The 24,828-nt window shown below is 40.2% G+C and overlaps 1 protein-coding gene across 7 annotated transcripts in view; it reads right to left on the bottom strand.

Annotated features, from left to right (window-relative positions):
• NRXN3 (neurexin 3) overlaps positions 1 to 24,828 on the bottom strand; it is a 988,734-nt gene that overhangs the window by 31,601 nt on the left and 932,305 nt on the right. For 5 of the 7 annotated variants that reach the window (XM_050898473.1, XM_050898470.1, XM_050898471.1 and 2 more), the window contains one exon: positions 5,152 to 5,227. In XM_050898473.1, the coding sequence (XP_050754430.1) occupies positions 5,152 to 5,227 (76 nt within the window). Of the gene's footprint in view, positions 1 to 5,142; positions 5,228 to 24,828 lie in introns of all 7 variants that reach the window. The other 2 variants (XM_050898472.1, XM_050898476.1) reach the window with 1 other exon arrangement.

Raw genomic sequence — 24,828 nt, 5'->3', positions numbered from 1 at the left:
CTTCACAGGATGAGAAACGGAGCAGAACTCCTGCTTGACAGAGGGAGAGACTAGGGGTAACTGGGCACTGGATTTGTGGGGGATGTTTCTCTGAGGAGAGCAATGAAAATTCCCTGGATGCTTCCAGAAGGTTGATGCACTTTATGGAGGATAAGAGCCAAATCAGCACTTCTCTTGGTTTCTTCAGTCAAGGTTTCTTCACTTCCAGCATACTGCTTTTTGTACTGTGCTGGCTGCTTGTAGACTCTTGGAAGAGAGATTCTGCTTGTATTCTGCAAATAAATCTCTGTCCCGGGCAGCATGCAGGTACCCAGTTCTGCAGCTTACATGGGTGGAAGCTTGATTGTCCTAGCCCATAAATCAGGAGCCTGAAGTGGATGGGTACAGGCCAGTAAATTATAGATACAGACACCACACCTGTAGGATATGTGTCTCCTATGTATGGGTATATGCTACAAAACACTGTGTAACTTCCAATGCAAAGAACTGTAGATTTTGGCATCTCTATTGCTGTCTCCAGTCCCTCATGGGAAAGGCTTACCAGTCTGATTAGACAATGCCAACCTTATGATATATGAAGCCTTTTGGGAAACACAGAATAAATTTCTCTGGAAAAAAAAAAACAACCTAGGAAATTGTTGGGCCAATGACAGGAAGGGAAAGCTGGCAACTGCACCAGGGAAGAAATACGGGCTGTGTCAAGCCAGGGAGCTAGGATTAAGCCGTACAGACCATTTCAGGAGGTTGCATTACGGGCTTCAGGCTAACCGGTGAGTATTTGGGTCTTACTGTTTTGAGTAGTGCAATGAGCAGCTTGGGCTATGATCCCAATCAGCTGCCCAGCTACCAGCATCCAGCCTGCCTGGTGCCAGAGCACTGCACTGATGGACATGCTTAACAGGAACAAGGGCAATGGTATGAGGAGACAGCAGCAGCTGCTGTCAGGAAAGCATAACTATAACCCTTGAGGCTTTGAATTCTCAATAAGATCAGATTGTAGGGGTGCTCTTTATTTGACCGGAAAGAGATAAATGCTTTCTTTCTTCATGATGGCACAGTGTTTCCTAGTTAGGAGTAAAGATATTTCCCTTACAAATCCTTCATTCTCTGAGAGCGGCTGAATGACCAAAACACCACCACAGAGCTGTGTTCACAAGCACAGACTCAGGACCCTGGCTTCAGCTTTGAGGAACTTGAATATTTGAGCCTCAGATCTCCCCGGAACAGGTCAGAAGAGAGTCCTGTACTCATACCAGAGAAAAGCATCATGCTTCTGGTGCAGAAACCAGAAGGTTTTCGAACATGTACTGGGACAAGCGACATTTCCATAGAGATAAGAAAGGGACTGCTCTCAACTGTAAGTGTTTCTTCAGGGCAGATGTGCAGTTTTATGCCCTCTGTATCATTTACAGTAAGGCATTCTGGGAGATCTAGAGGTCTAAGGGTATCTAGGCTTGTCTGCAATAAGATGAATACCAAGTATTTTCTATCCCTGAACCTGCAATGGCTTCTTTTTCATTATGTAAAATACAAATGGGTTTCGGATTCACAGCTGTCTTTGCCACCACCTGTTAGAATAATTCCTTATGCATACGTATGTGTCTACAGGGGATGCCTGTAGGCTACCTCAGTCAGGACAGGTCCTGTGACAGTTCCTGGTTTCTAAACAAGGGGATATACAGAAATCCCAACAGAAATCACTTTTGGAAGAGGGGTGCAGAATGGTAGCCAGCCTGCTACAGCGAGTGTCTCAAGCTAGCCAGGAAAATCCTGAGGGGAGCAGGGTGAGGAAATTGCCTTTACACCATCTTCTGTTAAAAAGATGCAAGTGTCCAGATGCAGATCGTATGCTTACTGAGATTCAGGTCTTGGATTCAACAGACAATCAGAGTTAAGTGGCAATAAGACCTTGCAAATGGTTCTCATACGATATTTAGCCTCAAAGAGTACATGATTTTCTGTCTTTTGAACTATCTTTGAGTACACCAAAACCAAAGTCCTCAAAAGGACTCTGTAGGGTACTGCCTCTGATCCAGGACCAAGACCAAAGTAATATATTTAGATCTTGGGATTTGATTCTGACCCATATGAAATCTGAAAGCTTTTGATTTGCCAGGCAACATTCTCTGCTGCCCTTGTCTTGGTTATTGCACAGCAGGTTCACAGTGATGTATATCATATCTCACAGCTGCAGCAGTGAGTTCAGTAACCTTTGCATTACTGGACCATGGCACCGAGGGTGATGGAAGGCCAAGTCCTGGCGTTTGGCAGAAACTCGAGAGCTTTAAAAGCTACATATTATCAGAGCAACAATGTGGTGGGTTAGGTCATTTAATTTTCAATTTGCTGCAAAAGGGATCAGGCAAGCCAGAAGGCAGCGTAAAATACACTGACCTGTCAACAAAACAGGATGGAGCAACTTCAAATGGGCCCAATTAAAAAAAAATAAATTAAATTAAAAAAAAATCCAAACCCACACGCTAGAAAATACAAGCAAGATAATCCGGATCTTTTCTTTCCATGATGTATACATTTAAGTACCAGATCTTGGCGTATGGCCAGAATCCTGACTTGGCTGGTGAAGTATAAAGGCAAACATATCTGCTCAGCCAAGCCAGCACCACTGGATTTTGATTGCTTTAGTACTCCAGAGTGGAATGGCCTGCGTGAGTGGTTTGATACTGGCTGTATTGCAGACACCATTCTACATGCCTTGGATGCACTGGGAATGGAGACAATAAGATAGACAAAGAAACCTAAATGAGGAGCACCATAAACCTGTTACTTTTCCTTCTTATTAAGATGGAATGAGCTAAGTTTACGCTTTTGGAGGCAAAAAGGACCTGCATATCCCTTCTCCTTCTGGCGACTTTGTACACCAGTGCCTCTGAGAGCAGGAAACCTCAAAATCTGGAAGTGTAAATTTCATCAGCAAGGACCACGTGGGAGACTTTTTTTACACATAATCAGGCTAACTTTTATTCTCAATGTCACAGTAATTCCCAAGAAAAGATTCAGATTTCAGTAGCTCATGCAGACCACCATCCTATCGAGGAGGAGTAGGGTGCAATAAAAGATACTGGGTGAAATTTTCAAGAATGTCTAGTAGTTTAGGAGAGTACCTTCAGCGGATTTTCAGCAAATCATATTATTTTACACAGCAGATATTCAAATGTCTGTAGGCACTTATAGCTGCCAAGTGTAATGCTTAGCAGGGTTTTCAAAGGCAAGTCATTTTTACAAATCCAGTTTGTACCTGTCTGTAGCATTAGATTTCTAACTGTGTCAGGAGAGAGGTATTTTTAGTCTGGAAATGTTGCTCTAAAGCACTCTGAAATTTCATGCTAAACATCCTGTTTTACCAAATTTCTCCTCAAACTTTGATTCTTCCACTGGCAGCACAAGTTGAAAACATTGCTATTACAATTTCTAGCCATTGAAGTAATTGTGATTTCTGTGTTGAAACACAAATGACAATAATGTACAAGAGGAGGAGTCTGAGAAAGGTCTTGTTTCCTCCTTTAATTGAAATAATTGGCAATCAGAATAAAAAAAAAATGAAGTCTTGAAATGTTAGTGAAGCTTTAATGAAATGATTCCTATCCATTCACTTGCATATCAGTTGTGGAACATTAGTCCTTTTAGCATGATCCTATTAATCTCATGCTTCCCTTTCATGATAATCACTGTGCTGGCATTTCATTACTAACTTTATTTGAAATCCCAGTACCCACACTTTTTATGCTTCATAATCTAGTATTATTTGGACTGCTTTTCTGCCAGATGGGGAGTCGAAAAACTCATAGAGATCTGTGAAAAAAGAGATGGGAGTAGGCCGAGCTACCTGTTAGCATCAGTCGTTGTGTCACTGCCTTCCCTGCCATCACAGGGAAGTCAAGAGTACGGGTGGAAGTTCCCAGCTACAAGGCAATGCCAATTTCAGGTTACTGCAGGACCAAGTTCTACCAAAAAGTGCAGGTACAGCAGGACGAATTGAAAAGAAATATGAAAGCTCTAGCCTTGGGTGAATTTTAATGTTATTATTATATTAATCAAATGGCTTCAGGAAACTAGAAACAGAACATTTATAATGTTTTCTTGGGATTTTTTTAAAGAAAAAAAATAATCATCCCAAATAAAACAAAGCAAAAACAAACAAAACAAAGCAAAACAAAAAAACCCCTCTAAACTATTTATATGTTTCACTTTTAAGGACAAAACATTCTAACCAAACTCCTTTTAAATGTACACAGAAATTCGATGATGTCTGTTCTCTATTATAGAAATGCTTAACTCATGGCAAGCCTCAAAAAAGAAGACTTGAAAAAGCCTGTAAGAAATAAAATAGACTGCAGTTGCCTGCTGGGTATCACATCATATATCTCACCAGAAAGAAAAGCCATCAATTTATCAAAATGTATCTGAAAGGGAGAATTTGAGTCAGTTCCACATGGTCAGTCCTTCTGACTCTTTAATGGATACATTTTGAAGCATCACTGCAGATAACAGGGTAAGAATTACTACTAATTTTGTTATGTTAGAACTATGTTTTGGTGCTCCCCAATTTCTTTGGGCTCACACGAAACAAAATTAGTATAAATACATTACCATGTTAACTGTATTCAAAATCCCATGGACAAATGTATCCTTTTACAGTCCATCTTCAGAGCAATTAACAAAGATTAAACAATGCTAATAACCCATTATTGCTTCACTTTTGTTTCTCTTCTGTTTTTCAAACATTCACCCTCCCCACTTCATAAATCTTTATTATTTGTCATATGCCACATTGATATTTTTGCTTTCCCACTGTGTCTGTGAAGTAACTGCTACAAACATGTGAGCTATTAATTAGCTGGGATCTCTTTCAGGAAGTTTGGCTTTCCATGCAAACAGCTTTATATTAACCAAACAGTGACTACGTATCTGTGTTTTGCTGTTGCCAAGTCCATGGGATCTGATGCTTGGCTGTATAATTTTTATTTTATATACAGTGTATATATACATAAGTGTATATATATACACATATACACACATATATATACATATATAATTCTATATGTATACATCCACACACATATAAATATATGTATGCATTGGTTTTTGCAAATAAAATCAGAAAGCAAGCAAAACAAGACTGACCTGACTTACCTGTACTGGGCTCACAGTCAATGAAATCTTCATCATCACTGGAACATTCAGCTGATGAAACGATGTCATCTGTTGTCTGGCATGTGAAGGAAAGGAACGAAGGAAAAAGAACAGAGGAAAAAAAAAATAAGATACTTGCAAGTCAAGAGGCTGTTACAGAGGCAGCTAAGTATCTTAGAAGAAAAAAAATGTTTCAGAATTGTAACTTTTAAAATATTTAACTTGTACCAAGCATTCCAATATGCCTGTGTAAATGTGCCCTCCATGGAGCTGGAGTCTCCTGTCAGAGGAACAGTGCTTATCCTGTGTTGCTGCATATTTCAGGTGGGCACAGGTGCGGTGTGCCTGCTGGGCTGTTTAGGTTAGCAGGTGGATCGCACTGTGCTGTTGAACACAGAAAGTACAGCGGGCTACGACACCTGCTTGGCTGGCAAACCATCCTCTGACAGCCAAAGTAGATGCGTCCGGTTGGAACATGCTGGGCTCCTCGATAAATACCAATACCACGTATGCCCAGCCAGAAGGCACTTACTGAGAGACTTACCATATGAGGCATGTTCAGGCTGAACATGCGTTCTGCAAAGAAAAATGTACATGATAGATAACATGCATCACCCAGGCAGCTAGCAGTACACTTTGCTGTGTTTCTAGATGCATCACTCTGAGGTAGAGGTAATTCCTGCTCTCCTAATGCACCTCTTGGGCTGAGAATCCTTTGTATTTACCCAGATAGTAAATCACTTGTTGCACGATGAAGAACCACTGCATGTTTCAGGTATGCCCAACATGCAACCTCACCTGCCTGCTTGCCAAGTGAACAGGGATGTGCCCGTGACTGGGCTGACACGCTGGAAAGTCTGGTTCTGAAAGGCTTAAACCAAACTGTCCCTTCCAGGTTTCAGCAGATTCCTTTGCATTTCCAGCTGGTGATATTTTCTTTTTTTTTTTTTTTTTCTGCTGGTCTAATTAATGAGCAGCATGTACTGCAGCATGTTAGAGAGAAGTGTACTGGCGTCTCTTCCCAGCAGCATGTCCTGCCTGTAATTGCTGCAATTAGTTGAATTAGTAATGCAGACCATTAGGGAGAGTCTGTGGCAGCCTCTGGACACAAGTTGTAACGTTCCTGCACACAGTACAAAATTACCCCAGCTCAGCAGCATTGGCTCAAACCATAGCTTCTGCTGAAATTGTCTCCCCTAACAACTTTTCCTTGCAAAGAGTTGCCTATTCTGCTGAGCAGTTGGATCAGTGGGATGACTCCTGAAACAAAACAACTAAAATGTTCCTCACCAGGCAGGAAGCATTGCTGAAATCTCAGCTCCTCAGGAGCAGGGCGGCTCTACTTCAGTACACTGTACTTTAGTACTCCAGGTGAATATTCCTGGGAATCTCACATCATGACAAGCCTTCCAAATTCTTGTTCCTGAAAAAGACTCTCCAGCTTTAAATAAGGTCTCCTTTACATTCCTATGTCTGCTATGGCTGTCTCTAACATGCTCCCTCTTCTCTTTGCATAAGTGTTCTGAGGTCTCAGCCTTTTCTTTAGCCTCCTGTGGTCCTAGTGCTATTAAGTCCCTCTGTCCCCTGTCAGAAGTTCCTTGATCTCCCTCTGTTTGGTATTTGAACTAAGGAAAAAACCAGAACCGAGCAGTCAGTCAGAAAGATCAGACTGAATCTAACATTCCTTCACTCTTGACTTCAGTGGCTTAGAGTGAGCCAAAAAAGAAAAATAGCATCGGTCAGCTATAAATAAAAATTATAAAAACAGAGCATCTGTAAAAAAACAGCCATGAAGTAAGGGAATCCCTATCGTACATGTTACTCGGTCTTACCCAGCATTGTCATTTGGCAACGTTTTGCAGGATGCAATCTTGCAGTAGTCTCATGCTTAAATACTTTCATTAAATACTTCCATAATCTTGCCTCAATGGGGAGGCAAGATTAAAAGGAACTGGAGGTAACATTTACAAAGCAATTTCCTGCATTACATGCTAAGGTAATTTTTTTAGCATCTTCTTTCAGTCATAAAAAATGGAAGAACACTGTTGAAATCCTGGTGACTTCTCTCTTAAAACAAGCTGGACTTAAAAGTTTGTTCAGTAAGAGGTCAAGAAAGGAGGAACACACAAAATAGAAATTTACTTTCTACAATTCTTCTGGTCCTGTCACATATATTTTATAAAGCATTATTTATCCCAAAGGACATCAAATCACTTTATAACTTACACAAACAGTGATCACATCCTCCAACAGTGAAATGCAGCTGTCCCTCAGTAGAAAGATACTAGTTTTTAACTGCACCACTGTAAAGTAATTTAGCACAATAAGTCAACAAAACTATACTGCAAGAAATTTTTTAAGCAGGCGAAATGTAGCTAGTGAAACTGGAGATTTATATTACAGTTGTCTAAAGTACTTGTAAAAGAGTGTTAAAGATAGCACTGTGAATAAAGAAAGAATTATCCATCACTACTAGAAGACCTTGCTCGGACAGTGCTAAGACCCTGACAATTGGTTTTGATTTCCAGGTTGAATTTAGAGCGTATGGATTTTGCTCTTAGTTGAAGATCTGACAATTCACACACAGGGTCTCATAGACGAATAGTGATGATTTGCTTCAAGTAGGAAACAAACATAAAAATTATAACAATGTGTGGTTGTCACTTATCAGCTGCTATACCTATCCACTACCCACTTACTTGCTCATATCTAAGAGCTTCATGCAACATTAACTTGGAATCAGATCCAATTGAATTGACAATGTGATTCAGTATTTGTAAAGAATAAGGAGTTCCTTTATAACTCTGTTTTTTCCTCTTGCTTATTAGGGGCATCATATGAAACCAGAAAGGTAGCATGCCCAGAAAAAACCAGGTGATATTTCTCCACATAATTTTTTTTTCTTTTTTTTTTTTTTAAACTGGGGAACTCCTTACAACAGGATACTGGTAGGTAATAAAGGTTTCGATGCATTTTGGAAGTGATTGGCGAAATTAAAGGTAAAAACATCCATCCAGAGATATTAAATACCCCATACCTAGCTTGGGAAGTCCCTGTGCCACAGACACTTAAGACCAAAGAAGTATCACTATTTACATTGTCCAGTTCAGGACTCTCTCCCCGAGGCCCTATGCATGGCCAGGGTCAGCAGCCAGGTGCTGGGCAAGGTGAGCCTCTGCAGCCTCCCAGCCACTCTCGAGTGTGACAGATCCTGAACATTGAGGGATAAAGAATTTTGAAGCCAAGATGAGTTCTGAGCAGGAGCTGAAAAGTCATGAAGCCTCGCCCTTCTTTATCTTCTTGATCAATTTCCCATCTAATAAGCAGCTTAAGGACAGCACATGCAACATATTTATGCTGCACGCTTAGATATGTGTTCTAGATTTCCTTCTATAAAATCCTCATGCAGCTTGTGTTGGTTCTGAATGCAGAAGGGCACAGCCAGCCAGACTCAGACAAAATGCAAATGTGTAATGTGCAATACTCACCAACCCTGCCAACTCCAACCTGTATCTGCACTTTTGCATGACTGGTTCCACACTTGATTCTATCAATTAATCTCTGTCCTTTCCTCCCCATCTCCAGTGCATGCTATTTCCCCTGATATTCCAGTTTTTCTTGCTCTGTGATTGCTGTTTGTCCCATGCTACTGATTTTGTATGTATAAAAATGAGGGTTAGAAAAAGAGAAAAACCTCCAGAAGTGGTGTTAGACTTAAGTCAGGGTCATTAACGAGATCTCTAGAAACCACAGAAAAGATAAGTACACTAATCTGTCTTGCCATTTCCTATCTTGTATTTTTAATCTCAGTACTTTCCATCACAATTCATCACTAACGGATTTTCTAGTCCCATCACATATTGGTTTTCCATGCACCTTCCGCTCAGATACTAACATCTGAATCATCCCAGAGGAATAAAGCTATTTCAGTGAGAAACAGCAGCAAATTCCTGACCACAGAAACAGAGTCGAGGAAACCTCCAGAAGACCATAACTTCTTGTAACTGGAATCTGTACCTTTCAAAACCCTCCTGGAGCTGAGAATTTTCACTGGATGATTATTAAACTTGCTGCTTCCACAAGACAGGAGAGGCTAGTGAGCAGCGACCCCAGAAATCTCTCCACCAACATCATTTCTTTTCATCAGAAACGGCTCACTATGAGGCAGTAAGCAAAACCAGCTATTCCATTTCTGGTTCCCTTTCCCCATTTTGAAATGGGGCTGATTATACTCACCCGTTGGCCCCAGGGGACGTAAACAGATTAATTCTTCAGTGTGTGCCCAGTGATTTGGACATGGTAAGTGCTAAACGTTCTTATCTGTACTATATGTACAGGCAACATGATAGTAATGAAACTTCTCTGTATGCTATGATGGAAACAATGTTTGTGTTTTCACTGGAAAGAACATGAGAGAGAAAATATTTTTCTATTCCATATATTAGCTAAATTCTATATTAAAAATAATAATTCATACTATACTATTTTAAAATATGTATTTCATTTTTAAAGAATCCCAGCTTTGAAATTACTTGGCCCTGTATTAAAGGCCATAAAACTAAAGATAGGTATTATAATAACTTTCAATAAAATCTCTCTCTGGCAGGAACCCTTTTTATTCCTTCCTCTGAAAGATTTTTTATGGCATTTATATTATTATTTTTTCTCTCCCTCTCTCTAGTGTTTAATGAAATTGCCTTGGAATAAAACCAGGGTAGGAGAAAGTGCTAAACTCTGAGTCCACCCTGGAGGATTTATGGGCATATTTACCTTAAAATTCTTTCAATTTCACTGAATTGGCTCCCCTTTCCTTTCCATGAATTATTAGTTCTGTAATCAACTCCTCCTAATTATTCACTCTAAGGGCCTCTTCAATCTCGCCACGGTGATGGTTCTACATCTTTGTTCATTACGCTGTACATACTGGTGTGGGATGTAAAGCGCAAGGAAAGTTGGGATGGTGTGGCAAGACCTTCTCGAGATGACTCCATTCCTGTCCAATCTTCCAAGTGCCCAAAGCTCTAATTTATGCATCAGATCCACCACCTTTGCTCCTTTGTTCTACACAAAGTGGCAGGTGCTGAATCTTCCTTTTCCCAACTGCAAAGTTTTTTTGACACCTTGCTCTTTGGGTGCACCATTATTTGAGAAAGATTAAGCATGCTGGGTAAAATAAGTCCTGTCACAGAGCAGCTTTATGAAATTATAAATAACAGACCCAAGAATGATGGAGTTCTCACTTCTGGTGGGAGAGAAAAGACAAGGACCCATAAATTCAAACCCCAGATAAATTCCTCCAGAAGTACATACTTGGCAGTTGCTTCACTTGGTAAAGTAGGATTCAATTTTCCTACTTGGCTTTTGCTTGAAACTCCTCTGCACACTGTACACATTACTTCCAATTCAACACCGTTATTTGAAAAGCAACACTTAATGCTTTGTTGCGAGAGAAGTGTAAATCTCTTTGCCACCAAGGAACCACAATTTACAATCCTTGAAATATGACCACCACAAAATGCCAGGCACAAATATCTTCCCAACAGTGGAGAAATACAGTTGTATTAATCTGAGCAGTGCATTTGCTTTTCACACCTAAAATGTACAGAGCTGAAACTCAACAAACTTTTCTTAAATCTGACCACTTGACTCCCTCCACTGCTCCCATACTGCTGTATTTTCTAAATATCTCAAATTTATTATGGAATATGGACAACGTACTCTCTTCTATGCATAACAGCATACAGTATGAATGCTACCCCAGAATGGCAAAATGTTAGTGATGCTGTTCTGTCTTCCAGAAACCAAGATGTTTCTTGGCAAAGAACAGGCTCAAGGCATTTGCTGCCTTGCCAAAAGAAGATAGCAGAGTAAGTGTCTGTCTCATTAGGTGTCATTTCTAGCTTGAATACCTCGACCTTGTGTACTTTGATAACTGGGCTTCTTAAAGAACTTGTATTCTGTTCACACTATTCCAATTAAATGGGCATCCTTTATCTGTCCTTTCTACACCTTATATTTGTTTCTCACTTTCTATTTAATCTTTATTTGCAAAATAGCCTGGAGTTCGTTACAGTATAGCGGACCTGAGAGACTAAGCTTGGACAAATTCAAGCTACTACATACAGATAGAAAGAACATGCATACAAATGGGAAAATATTAGAAAAGTTGCAAAAATCATAATGAGGTATTATAAAAGAAGCTGCAATTTGGGACTGCATAAACTTTTAAGGAGAGTCCTGCATCTACTATCTGTTGCTAAAGGGTATTAACCCTCTCCAACTCATTAGCACTGGGTAGTAGAACATGTATTTTCTTATCACGACACAGCCACAGCCACAAAGACGTGCAAGCCCTTTGCATCCCCACACACTGGTGCTGAGGTTGTGTCTGCCTCTGCAAAGGCAATGCATCAAAGAACATGAAACTAATAATTTTTCTTCATATAGCTCATTTGAGGTGAATACAAAAACAAGAGGGCCAAATCCTCTGTTGGTTTAAATTGGCATAGATTTCAACCAGGCTACAATTTACAGCAAGAGAGCATAGCTCATTACATTTAGTTTTGGACAATTCAATGCCAAAAGATTTAGAGTAATTGGAGGCAATTCAGAGAAAAGCCACTGAAAAGATGGAAGAACTGGAGAGATGTATGAATGAGACAGGCTTAGCAAAATTAAACAACAGAGCTTGACTTAACAAGGACTAAAGGTGTGATAAATGTCTACAGGTGTCACAGGGGTGTAATAAACATCAGGAAGGAAGATGAACTATTTAGGGTGCTTCAAAAAAGTAGTGGATAAAATGAAGCCAAAAAAAATTTTAGGATTATTTTCAGCAAGAAAAATCTCAATAGTGATCTTTATTAACTATGGAGAAGTCTCCTCAAGGAAATACCAGAAATCACCAGCACTGAGATGAAGCAGTTGCCCAAGCCATTCAGGTATGAATACCATTAGTGTATACACCCTAGTGGGGAAGAACTTGCCCCATCTATCTTCAGTCCAATCTAATTCACTCTAAATCAATTTGGTATTTGCATCCTCTCCATCACTATGTAATATAAACACAACATTATGCATTTCTCTCTGTCATTCCAAAGCAGGCAGTAAAGCTATCCAGCACAGCCTTTCAGCTACTTGTACTCGGAGCAAGAAGATATCATTGCTGTAGACCTGTTCAGACCATGGGAACAAATCCAGCCTTATGTTCCCAGGACCCTGACTGGCCAGGAGCTGGCAGGTAACCAGCAGGCATGTACCCTTCAACAGTAGCCCAGCAAAAGTGCATTTCCTGGCTGCATGTTCCTGGCTGGATATAAAAGCTGATTTGCTGTCAAATTCTATCATTAAGTAGGGATCATGAGAGAGCTACCCCTTAACAAAATCAGCCATTTGTCCATTACTACGGCAGACAAGAGATCAAGTAACTAGCCAGTTAAGTAAGAGAAAGCAAAAAATAATCCCCCCAATTGTGTGTCAATCCAGAGTCACGGGCAGTCATCTTTAAAAAGAGCCTTGAAAGCTGAATTAGTCCTTTGAAAACTGAAAGCCTGTCTCAATAGAATCAATAGTTCATTAAGACTGTAAAGTCTGACTCTTCTTGACCAGGTTTCATGCCAAATTTCAGGGACTTTGTTCTGTCCCTAAGCTGTGCAAAGACAATGGGGAAAAATCATGTTACTGCCTTTTGTCTCTGTCTGCTGGCAGTGGGAAGGGTGATGATGTTGCGAGGGAGAGTGAACAGAGAGAAACAGAAGGGAGGGCAAAGAGAGAGAAAAAGAAGGGAGGGCAAAGAGGGGAGAAAGGGAAGCGGGGAGGATTAATCCTCCTGTTGTTCAAGGCACCCTGACAGGGGAAAGAGAAGTATTGAACCACAGCAGCTTAACCCAACTTCAATGTACCTTCCCAAAAGCAGAAGGAATGTAATGCTACGTGGTGTTCTGCTGATAAGCAAATCCTTCTAAATCCTTTCAATTTATTTCTTGGCCTGAAGAAATTACATACTATTTAGGAGCTAAATAAATAAATAAAATTTCATTTCCAGGAATCTAGATTGGTTGTTTATTGATTACATATGCACACAGAGTCACTTGCTTTTCTGTTTCTTTCCTTTCCCAACTTAACAGTGCTCCTTTCGTCTTGATCTGGTAAAGGATCAACCAGCAAGTCTTTTCCAAACTATTCAGTGTAACCCTCAAGATTTGCAAGAGTTTTGAACTGGACTGTAAAATATAATTTCTTGGCTTAAACACAAAAGATACAGCTTTGGCATGAGAGGAGACTCTTTCCCCCTCCTTATCAACCTATTGTTCCTTTCCACATGCATTTGCCTGCTTCCAAAGAAGTACCCTGAAGATGAAAGTTGCGTGTCTATACATTGAAGTAATTATCTGAGTATAGTGCCTCTCGGAGTAATCAGACAGGAAGAATTTTCATATTGAGTGTCCTTTTCATCATTTGATACAGCTTGTTCCCCTTCCCAATTATATTTTTATTTCTTATTGAAATAAACCTGTCACTTGAAACAGAAACCATCAGCCCTCTGTTTTAAGCATAACCCCGGTTATGCAGATGGTGGTGATGCAGGTGAAAATTCCATAAGAAAGGTACACTAGGTGTACCCATCGTGAACTAAATTAACTAAATAGCTTAATCCTAAAAATAAAGTCATTACAGCTGAACCCACAACAACTCCCAGCCTGAAATCAGTGAGAGCTGCTGGAAGGACAAAACTGCTGAAATTCAGGCACTGCTCAGGAGTCTGACTTTCTGAAAAACACATCAATGTACACAGTGTTTTTTCCCAATGCTTGTCCAAGAGCCTTCAAATGGAAGACATTTCTTTTAGGAAATGCTCTGAAAATAGTTTCAGAGTGGTCTCCCCCGTGCCGTGATCCCCCTCAGAAGAATCGACAACCAGTCGAATGTACTGGGCAGCACAGGCTTCAACTTAACCCTCTTCTCAGCATCTGCTTAAAGCAGGACGCAGGAAGCAGAAGCTGAATAAAGATTCTCAGAGGTATGTAGGAAAAAGCCAGCTTATTGCCAGAATTTAGCATCCTGCTGGTGTGGACCCTAGCCCTTTATGCACACAGTCTGATGTATTAACTTAAACTGCCACAGAAATAATTTTATTAATATGCTGGGCTATGAACTACACTTGCTGAAGAACAACATGTTATCTACTTCACCAGCAGAAGGGCAGGGCAGACCTCTGGGGAGCAGTAACTTCTTAAATTGCCCCAGTCCAAATTGCCAAGGACATTGAATCAGAGCCCTCATGTTACTTGATTTTATATTCCTGATATTGTCATAAATTCACTGTCTGATGTCAGGAAAATTGCCTTCTTTCCTCATGCTTCTATTTATACTGCTATAAAATCGGGAGAAAACAACTTCTCTGCTTGCTTGGCATACACTCAGAATTTAGTAAACATTTTACATTCTCAAAGCAAAACCTAAGTACAGAAAAATCCTTTACATTTAGTAAAGGGAAGCCTATGTTTCAGAATGTTAGAGACTCAAATGATCTGAGATGAATCAGCTGCCCTTTGAAGACTCAGCCTCTAGTAAGAGTAAATGGGTTTTCTTTGTGTGCTAGCTTGCACTTAATAACTGTGTCAGAAGAATATTTTTCATTTACACTTTGCTCCTTTCCTGGAAATCAATATGTCGTTTGCTGGCATTTTCTCCTGGACATCTTTATTTAGCTTGTCTTTTCTTCCTCAGAGGGGAGGGAGTTGTATTTGATTTTGTTCTGTTATTGATTGGATCACTGTGAGCAAGAAATAAATAACTAAGTACAGCACAGTAGCTTTAATGACAATCTCTTAAGCCTCAAAATCTGCACACCATGTTGCACTCCCCCCTAACACACGATTTAAAAGAAACAAATCTGTAAAGTAAGGTTACTATGTAGCAAAGAGGCAGTCACACACGCAATTTAACTGGCGTTTCTATTTATGTGCTCATTAATAAAACTATACAAGTCCTGTTTCTATTTTTAAAGCAGTACTCCTATTGCCATAGTACCTAGTGCTGGCATCTCATCATCTCTTACAAATGAGGCTTAACAAGAAAGTAGAGGCATGGGAGACCTTCTCTCAGCAGACATCTTTCCCTGGAGAAAATCTGAGTACATTCACGTATTTATCACTGATGGCAAGTGACAGTATGGCCTAATAGGTTGCACCCGATCTGCAAAAGCCCAGCCCAGCAAATGATGGTGGAGGGTCTGCCACTGTGCCCTGGCTGCACCGGAGTGCCATGCCAGCCCACAGCATCCCTCCCAGCATCAAATGGGAAGTGATCAGTAAGGCAACCCTAGGGGGTGCACAGTAATCACCATCATTTCTTTAAATTGGGGAGTTCTTTGCCTCCTCCCCTGCTACTCTCTTAATTTCTGCTACTCATTATTACGTAGGCCACAAACAGTTGGCATATGCAACAGTAAAATTCATAAAGGAGAAAATACCCTGTTCTATGGTCCAAACCGTGGCACTTAAAATCTAATGTGACAGGGTATGTTATTCATAAAGTAACAATAAACATAATCACTCTGAATAAATGTGCCTTAAAACAACTTCTGCAATTATTGTAAGTACCTCTGAGTCCAATAAGATAAACAACTATCTTTGAATATTCGCATTAATGCACTAGGCTACTCTTTCCAGACAAATATTCCTCTTTCTCTCCAAACAATAACACATATTTAGAAAATGGCATTTAAATACTGTTACTCACAGGATTCATACATTAGCTCACAAGGGGAAGGGGGTTGCCACACACATTTAAAAGCAGAATAAACATAATGCAGAATAAATAAATGCAGAATAAACCCTGGCCCACTAGGTACATATCAGCACCTAGAACTGCTCCCTGAATAACATTATATAGACAGAACAGTTAACAAAGGAAAATAGCCACTAAATACCTAAATATAAGCATATATACAACATACTTGCTAAAAAAGGCCATAAATAGTTTTAGTTTATAAACAATAAGAAAGTTCATAAACACAAAGAAGGTCACAAAGGTGGCTGTGGTAGAACACAGATTTCCCAGGAACTGTGACAGCCTCTTAACCACAAGTCCGTCCTTTCTCTCTTAATATAGGATATAAATGGTTGCCAGCAGCTAGTACAGAAACATCTGCATACACAACAAAAGGTATCTATTACCATTAACTTATTAACATACTAACATATTAATATTATCAAGGTCAAATCTAATAAAAATGAAGTTAAACAGTTCTAGACATTATTCCATCCAGGAATACCTCTGCCAAATATCTGATGCTTAAAAATCATGCTTTTCTATCATTAACATTTTTTTTCTTTCCTTTTGAAATGTGAATAGACTAACAACTTTACCGGAGGCATAGGGAACTGACTTCACACCACATGTTAGCAAAAACCCGGTAACAAAAGAGTAAACAAGCAATCCAAATCAGTCCCACCACCACCAGGAATCATGGGGGAAACTTAGGAAAGTTAGAGACAGAAGTTTGTCCATTCTTCTCTAATCCTAACTTAAACAGGGAAAGAGATCTACAAAATACTCCCATCAAACATATATTCATCAGCTTAAAAACCATACTTGGTCCATCAAGTATTGATGAAGCCAGGTAAACTTCAACCTCCTGAGCTGCTGAACAAAACAAACACCTCCTGGGATCCCATTAAATTTGAACTGAACTTCACTTAAATGCCACATCAAGTGGTCCAAGCTGCATATGGTTGTCATGCAAGAAAATTCTGCCATTGGGTAGGCAGACTCCCATGCACAACAAACACGATGAACACTTATCCCCGCTGTGTTTCTCTGCAGCCCCTGCCTAATCAGAACATTTGCTCTCCATGATGGATAAGAAGGCCATTTCCCATGCTTATTTATTTAGCTCTCTATTGAGTTTGATTAACTGTAGTAAAGGCAAATCAATCTTTTGTGTTTCTGTAAAATGAAAAAAAGGAACAAAGTTAGCTTTAATGGCCCAATAGATGCTCAGCTGGAATGCACTTACCAGGCGAGAGAGCTAGACAAAGGAATTCAGGCAGCTTTAAACACCACTGAGAACACGCTGAGATCATCTATACTTCTACCTGTTTAAAGGGAAAAAAACAAACCCACCCCACACCCAGTGAAGAGGCTTTCTGTTTCTCTGCCATTCTGTCTATCAAGGCATCAAGTACTACAAGGTTTTACTCTTGCCTCCTTCAGATTTCCATGGCCAAAGCTGGGAGACGCTAGGAAACAAGTATCCAAAGGAACATTGTCAGGAGAGGACATGAAGCTCTAAATCCATGAGAATACTTCCTCCACTGTCAGTAAACTTGCCTCTAAACTCAGAGTTGTTGTAATGTAACATTTTTGCCATTAATAACCTCTCGTAAGGATTGTAAGATAGCATGACATTCATGACCAGTATGAAATGAAGAAGCTTCTGCGTAATGAATTTGAGTGAGACACTTATAATTTCAAGGTAGCGCTCTGAGAATGTCTTTCTCTCATATATTCTAATTATAGTGTTGACAACAGTGGAAATCACAAAAGAAACTATGCCTGATTTTATGCAATGCCCATTAAAAGTCTTTAGTAATATACAGAAATACTCAGGCCTTCCAGACTATGGACAGGCAAGTATTAGCCCACAGAGAATTTAACCTCAGTCTTAGCAACACATAGAACAGGACAGCTTGACCAGGACAGAGTCAAAATGTAGCAAGAGGTATTTGTCCCCATATCCAAAGTACTCCAGTCCCTGAACGGACAGATAGAAGTGTGTGCATAGGTTTCCTGCTACATCAGTTTCAGCCTTTTAACAAAAATTAAAAAAAGCAGAAAGAATCCAACCATCCTTGTTCTAAGGCAAAATTTGATGTTCCCTTGCTATAACAGCTATAGCAACAGCTTTGTGATGATGGGATGTCTCTAGTCTCTCCTGGGAGGAAACAAGTTCACTTTCCCTTAAAATTCCTTTCTCTATGGTATCATTATTGTAGCTTCACTTGTGCTATCCAGAAACAAGTCACAGAAGCCACTGACATTAAAAGGTGGTGCCTTCTGGCATTTTTACCACTTAATTTTTAGACTTAGGCCCTACTCACACTAGAGAGCTTACTGGCATTACAGCCGTGCTGGCATATCCAAGTTGGCAGAGCTGCTCCCTTTAGATCCAGCAACGCTGACAGAAGAAGGGTTTTTGCCGGCAGAGTTACACCGCCTCTGAGCGTTGCAAGCTAAGCTGACAGAAGTTGGCATAGTTATATCCATATCAGGCTTTTGACTGGCAGCAGCATGTAAAATCAAAGCATGTGCATTTTTGCACTCTGGGACACTGCAGCGACGTTGACACAACTTCGGAGTATAGCACTGTATTACTCTGAAACGCTTCAGATGGCAAAATAGTTTTTAAAGAATCCTTTAATTGTCTCTGCAGTTGTTAGCAAGCATATAGCTTCCATAAGTCAGGAATTTGCAAGAAAAAGATTGCAGTCAATGGGGTAGTTTTGGATTCAGAGATCTCAAGGTCAGAAGGGTCCATTATTTTCATACTAGGAGTCTGATCTCCCATTTTACACAACTGTGGAATTACACAGAAGAGCCGAGTGCCAGGACACCTCTGCCACTGATTTGCAATGACCCTTGACAGGGCAGTCAACCTGTCAGCACACCATGGTTTCATTTTTAAGACAGTGAAGATGCATGTGTATCTCTTGGAAGCAAATATTTATAAGCTGCTGTGAGAATACTTGGAGGAGAGTGCTGTGTAAAGCATCAGAAAGAAGATAATGTGATTGTATCCATTTTTTTTCTATTTTGTGAGCAGAAAGACTCACACGGTCAAAATGGAACTCCCATATGGACTGTAACAAACTGTTATGCGGGGTTGAGATAGGAGGGACCTTCAGGACCTGAAGAAATTCTTCACTCTCTTTAATGTTTCTGAAATGAAATAAAGTACTGGAAATGACTGCACAGTCCTACAGACTGGGACTCCTGCATAAGAAGGAAAGGAACTTCCTGCAAATTCTCCTCATCAGTGGAGAAAACCTGCAGCACACATCTACAGAAATAAACGGCAGCAGAGCTTAACACTATTCATCACCAAAGGCAAATGACTCTCAGAAAAACAGCCCTGCCACGGTGGACTACCAGTACTCATCCCGTCAGAAAGCAAACCTTGCTTTCAGACAAAGCACAGCTTTTCCAACAGGTGCAGAGAAATGCTCTGTAACCTCTGTACCAGGCAGCTTTGAACCTCAGCACCTCATAGGTAGTGGAACAAATTGCTTGGCTGGTCCCAGGATATCCCTTGTACCTAAGTCTCCCACTTACCCACAATGTGCAAATGATCAAAACAAATGCTACAATCTGACACCATGGAGCTCTCGACAGCTGTCAACTCATTAAGTTCTATTCACTGGCTTCCCACCTCCTTGCCAATGTATTACATAAATTGCTTTTTAGCTGGCAGCCTTTCCCTTTGCCTGAAATCAGTTTGCACTGAGCATGTTTAAGTCCATTGTTTTTTTTAAAAAAAGCATTTATTCCCTTCCCTTTGGTGGTTTGCCTTGCTTTGCAACAGTTTGAATGGGCTGCAGGATACTGTTTCATTATCAAGCTGCAACTGGAAATGAATATTTTATAGCAGCTGAACAGAGGTTTGGCTGTAAATGACTATATCCTAATTAAACAAAACAAAAGGAAGACAGAAAGAAAAATGAATTTAATTAATGAAATATTGATGTAATTTACAGACAAAGGCCTTCCCATTTAGAAGGGAATTCCTGCAATCTGAATTTTATAGAAAGAGTTAGAGGTTCACTACTTCCTTCTTCATTTATCTAGTGATGTTTCTCATATTTCATTTTTGCCTTTTTCAGCCTCTTTAAAATGCCTGAAGGTATGTCTGGTATCCGTCCATACGAAGTCACAGATGTAAGTGCTCCAAATGCAAATATATACTTATAATGACTGTGCATTAAGAACATGTAAAAACAGAGCATAAGTGTAGTCATGCTAGCTGCTCAGACTCCATCTAAGCCTTGATTCCTGCCTCTGGCATTAGCCAGTTATTTATGTTTGTTCACAGAGAAAAGATAAACGCAAAAGAAACATGCAGAAGTACTTTTCTCTCACATATGCTAATTGGAATGGCAAGCATCAGTTAGGAAGTGGTTATACCTGCATCTTTATGCTGCATAGATTTTGTATTTCATAGTTCTTAATGGGCTTTTCTACCACAAACTGGCATATTAGCTTTAAAAAACTATTTATATTTTTTTTCTACAATACCGTATGGCAGTGAGTTCCTTATTTTGTGTAAAAGTACTTCCTCCTGTTTGATCTCAGCCTGCTGCTGCTTTATTCACTCCTCAATCTTTGTTGCATGAGAAACAGTGAGCAGTCATTCCCTAGTCACAATTTGTCCGCACCATTTTGATTTGAGAGACCTCTGTTATCACCGTTTGGTTACCGATTTTTCAGCCTGAAGAATGTCAGCCTATTTAACCTCTCCTCATGTGGAAAACATTGCATATCCTTGATCATCCCTGCTAATCTCTTCTGCAGCTTTTTTGGTTGTCATAGATTGGTTTTTGAGACCTGATGGCCAAAACTGAATGCAGCGCAGAAGGCAAAGCACAACACAGATTTACACAGTGGCACAATGATATTTTCAGTCTGGTTTTTTTTCCTAATAATTTCTAAATTTGTTTTGCCTTCTTGAATGTGAATACATGTCCAAAAGTAACCAAATCTGGCCATTTGTCAGCATAGAAACTCATTTTCAATCTTCAGTGTGGTTAAGCACATACATAAACCAGTGCCCAACAATACATTTCTTCTGTTATGGCCTCAGTTTCTGCCATTTTTGAATTAAAGGCCCTATAACAGGAGGAATTTATTGATTCTTGAGACGCTTCAGAATGCCATCCATTCAATTGTATATAGCAGTGGGATCTACAAAGAAGTGATAAAACATTTGGGAGGATGCTGGATTTCTCAGTCATTCTAAGTCCAATGAGCTGACACCTTTCCGACGTTGCAGAAGGCACCGGAGTAAGCCCAAGGGATGCCTGTCAGGTTCACGGTATCAGGAGGCAGAAGCAACGCACTGCAATGTGGCATCATTCAAAATAGACTGGAGCAATCCTACTGATGCACAGAAGATCAGTAACAGAGAGAAGAATTTAGAAATGTGGAATGTATACCTATACATTCCAGAAGTGGGGCCAAACTGTAGAATCTGCTTCAACCTGTGTCCTTATCTCTTTTTGCTGTTAAATGTTCTTTATATTGTGTATGTTGTAAAGTGAATCAGGCTTAAATATAATGTCAAAATGCTGCCTGAATCAAATTAGAAGATGAGAATAGCCCTGAACTTTATAGAAAACCACAGCTGTACTTTGTAGCCCAACAGTCGAAAAGGGAAAAACTATGGCATATGTTTGCCCTCAATAATCTCTTTTCCTCAAACCATTTATATCAATTTGGGTGATCGTGACATTTCACTCTGGAGTGGACTCTACTGTCCACTGGGGATCAGTGATGAAATAGTTTTAAGGAAACTGCTCTGGTTTAAAGTTAGTAAGGACAAAGAGAATGCACACAAATAAATCCAAAAACCACAGCCACAAGCAAAGCACAGAATCTGGTTCTATGTGAAATGCAGTCTTCAGAAACCTGGGAGAGAAGCTATTGACTCTCGCCAGGCCATCCATGATTTGACTAACTGAATACCAGTAGGTGAATCTTTGCAGAAGGAAGAGAAGTCATTGTCCTGAAAGCATATAACCTATAATGTTCTACAGCCATAGTTTCTTTAAATCCCGTACAGCATGTGAATGTAAAGGACATAAATGAAAACACAACTCCTATACAATTCCATGCCCTGCCATTGATTTAAAGCAAGTATAATTTCTCATCCACTTCAGCAAAAGAGAGAAAAACATACCAGGAGTGAACGAATGAAATAAATGGATAATAGACAAGACAAGTTTGGAAGGGAGACAAATACCTTTCACAGACTTCACTTACCTCTCTCCCTGTGCTATGATTTGCTTTCCAGCTAGGATCTAAAGAAAAAGTGCTGAAGGGAGACTTTAGTCCCCATCTCCCACTCAGTGTTCCCACCTTCAGCCCAGAGCTGTCAGAGCCTTCTTGCTCCTAGTGTGCCTCTCCCTCCCTTGCCGTATTACTGAAGCTCACGGGCTCTGGACTCCTACTTTCAACATTACTCCTGTGTTTCTCTGCCACCCCTCCTTCTTTTAGACTCTGAGGAAAGCTGAGTGGCTCTTTAATATCGGCAGAGATACTGATCTTGACTCAAACACAGGCTTTTAAGTTTGCAGGGGAAAGATTTCTTTAAATTCCACGTTATCAGAGAACATACAGCTTATATGTGAAGATACAACAGCTATTACCTGAATTTTAATGTGCACGACAGCAAAGCACCCACAGGACACCTTGGAGAGTGTAGTCCCCAGGAAGGGTTAACCCTGCGAAAAGGATCCAGGCTTGACATCCATGCTTCTGAATAGTTAAAAGCAGGGGATTTCCTCCTGGATCTCGCTGCATCAGGAGCATAGGAACAAGAACCTACAGCATCTCCTTCCAGGAGCAGTGTCCTGATTGCAACCTGCCATGGTGAGAGTGCCTCTCATGCCCTCCACATTACAGAACATACACCATCCTCTACACCCCCCACCCACTACCATGCAGATACCTTGCAGAGAGCATGACACAAGCAGAGGGTAATGTGAATGATGGCAGGAAGACAGCTTTAGGAAATACGACCTATAGCCCAGATTACTGAAGGTGCGAAGGAAGTATGGGCAGAACAAGACTGTTTGCCTAAACATGGATTCTTTAATCTGGTTAGCCTGGGAGATTTCCAAAGAGGCTAAAAAAGGCTGAGTTTAGGAAAGCAGTTAGTCCAGGTTTAGCACTAACTGAGACTATACATTAATAATCTACAAAATAACACTGTCAAAGATTATACTCTTATGCTTGCAGGGCCTTCTGACAAGAACAACTTCAGGAAAAAGAGAGAAAGAGAGAGAACAAAAATGTAATTGCCTGCCTATCAGCTCCACTATCATAATTACTTTCAAACTCTGACATGGGTTGAATCAGATGAACACCAAATCAATTTTTGCAGCCAGCAATCAGTGCTTTCTTAGCTCATAAATTAAAATGTCACTGGTAGAGTGAGTACAAAATAATGCCTGTTTCACTATTTTACACTGCAGAGAGAGCAACTTCCTTCTTTTTCCTTCTGTTTCTGAGTGTTGCTTGTATGTCCTTAAGCACTGTACAGTACATTACACTCATACAATTCAAACCAAAGTTTGCACAGCTGGATGCCACACATGAAAACACAAGAAATTATACACTACCTATGGAGTGGGGTAGTGTTATCCCCCTGGGTATCCAGAGCCCTATTCTAGATGTGGGGAGATGGTGGCATGAGTTTTTCTCCTGCATCTGCACTTCACGCAGTGTTGGGAATTTGCTGGCTGCATACAGCTTTGGGGGAGGAAATGCCTTAAGGCTCCACTCCACTGTCTTTCCCTTCATCCCTTTCTGACCTGCAGTGAACGTCCTCAGGCTGAAGTGAGTAGAAGGCTCCCCAATACAAGGAAAGTTCTCAAAAAAATACATTTTAAGGCCAGACACTACTCATTGTTGTGATTTCTTTAAGGACTAAAGTGATCAGATTAAACTGATAAATCAGTACCATATGTTGAAACCTGACCCATACTAATAAAGTGCTTAATTCCATATTAACTTCTGTGCCTCATTTCTGAGTCTGAGTAGGAATAATTTAATGGGCCATTCTGTGCCCAGTACCTTGCATATCACTTTTTACTCTCTACTTCAAACCACAAACTCTGCAGCTGAAGGGAACAGCACCAGGCCGATGAGTTTACCTCTCACGTAACTAAAGTTGTCAAGATACCTCATTCTTTTCTCCTTTTTAGGGGCTTTTGCACTTTATGTGCATTTTAAGTGCATTTTTTTCACTTTAAGTGCATTGCCTAATGTTTAGCTAATGATTGAGATAATTTGTCCTCATATAATGTGACTAGCGAAGCCCCAAATTCCCTGTTTGTGCTCTGACTAACTCTAACATGACACTTACTTCCCAAAAGATAAAACTTCAAGCACCTTCCTCTCCCATCCACCCCAGCTGGAAAGGAGCTGTGAAGACCAACACTGGCTGAACTCCTAATTGCTCCAAAATTCTCCAAGGTTTCACCTCCAGATATCACTGAACAAGACATCCAGCTATACTAGCAAATCCAGCTAATAATTTTTAATGCATTTCTGTAACACCTAATGTCAGTATTGAGAGTTTTGCCTTGACTGATATCTTTGAAGAGCTCAGGATTTTTCTTTTGCTTTTTCTAGCCTTCAGAAGCTGAGCTATAAACTTATTGAAACCTGGATATAAAATACTTCCTTATTTAGTAAAAATAGGAGTGACTATCACTTCAACCTAACTAGCAGCCAGTATATAGGATTTTTGGAGTGTTGCATTTAGGAGAAGTCTCCTCTCTTCCTTACAGTTGATTACTTCTCTGGTTCAGAAAGAGAAATTTCACTTTAAGTGGAATGGCTGACTCTTTGCCTAATCAGTGGGGTAATTTGACCTCATATGATGTGACTAGC

Source organism: Gymnogyps californianus, chromosome 5 (assembly GCF_018139145.2).
Source record: "Gymnogyps californianus isolate 813 chromosome 5, ASM1813914v2, whole genome shotgun sequence".
NCBI classification, from domain to species: Eukaryota; Metazoa; Chordata; class Aves; order Accipitriformes; family Cathartidae; genus Gymnogyps; species Gymnogyps californianus.
This window is presented reverse-complemented; position numbering and strand designations above follow the sequence as displayed.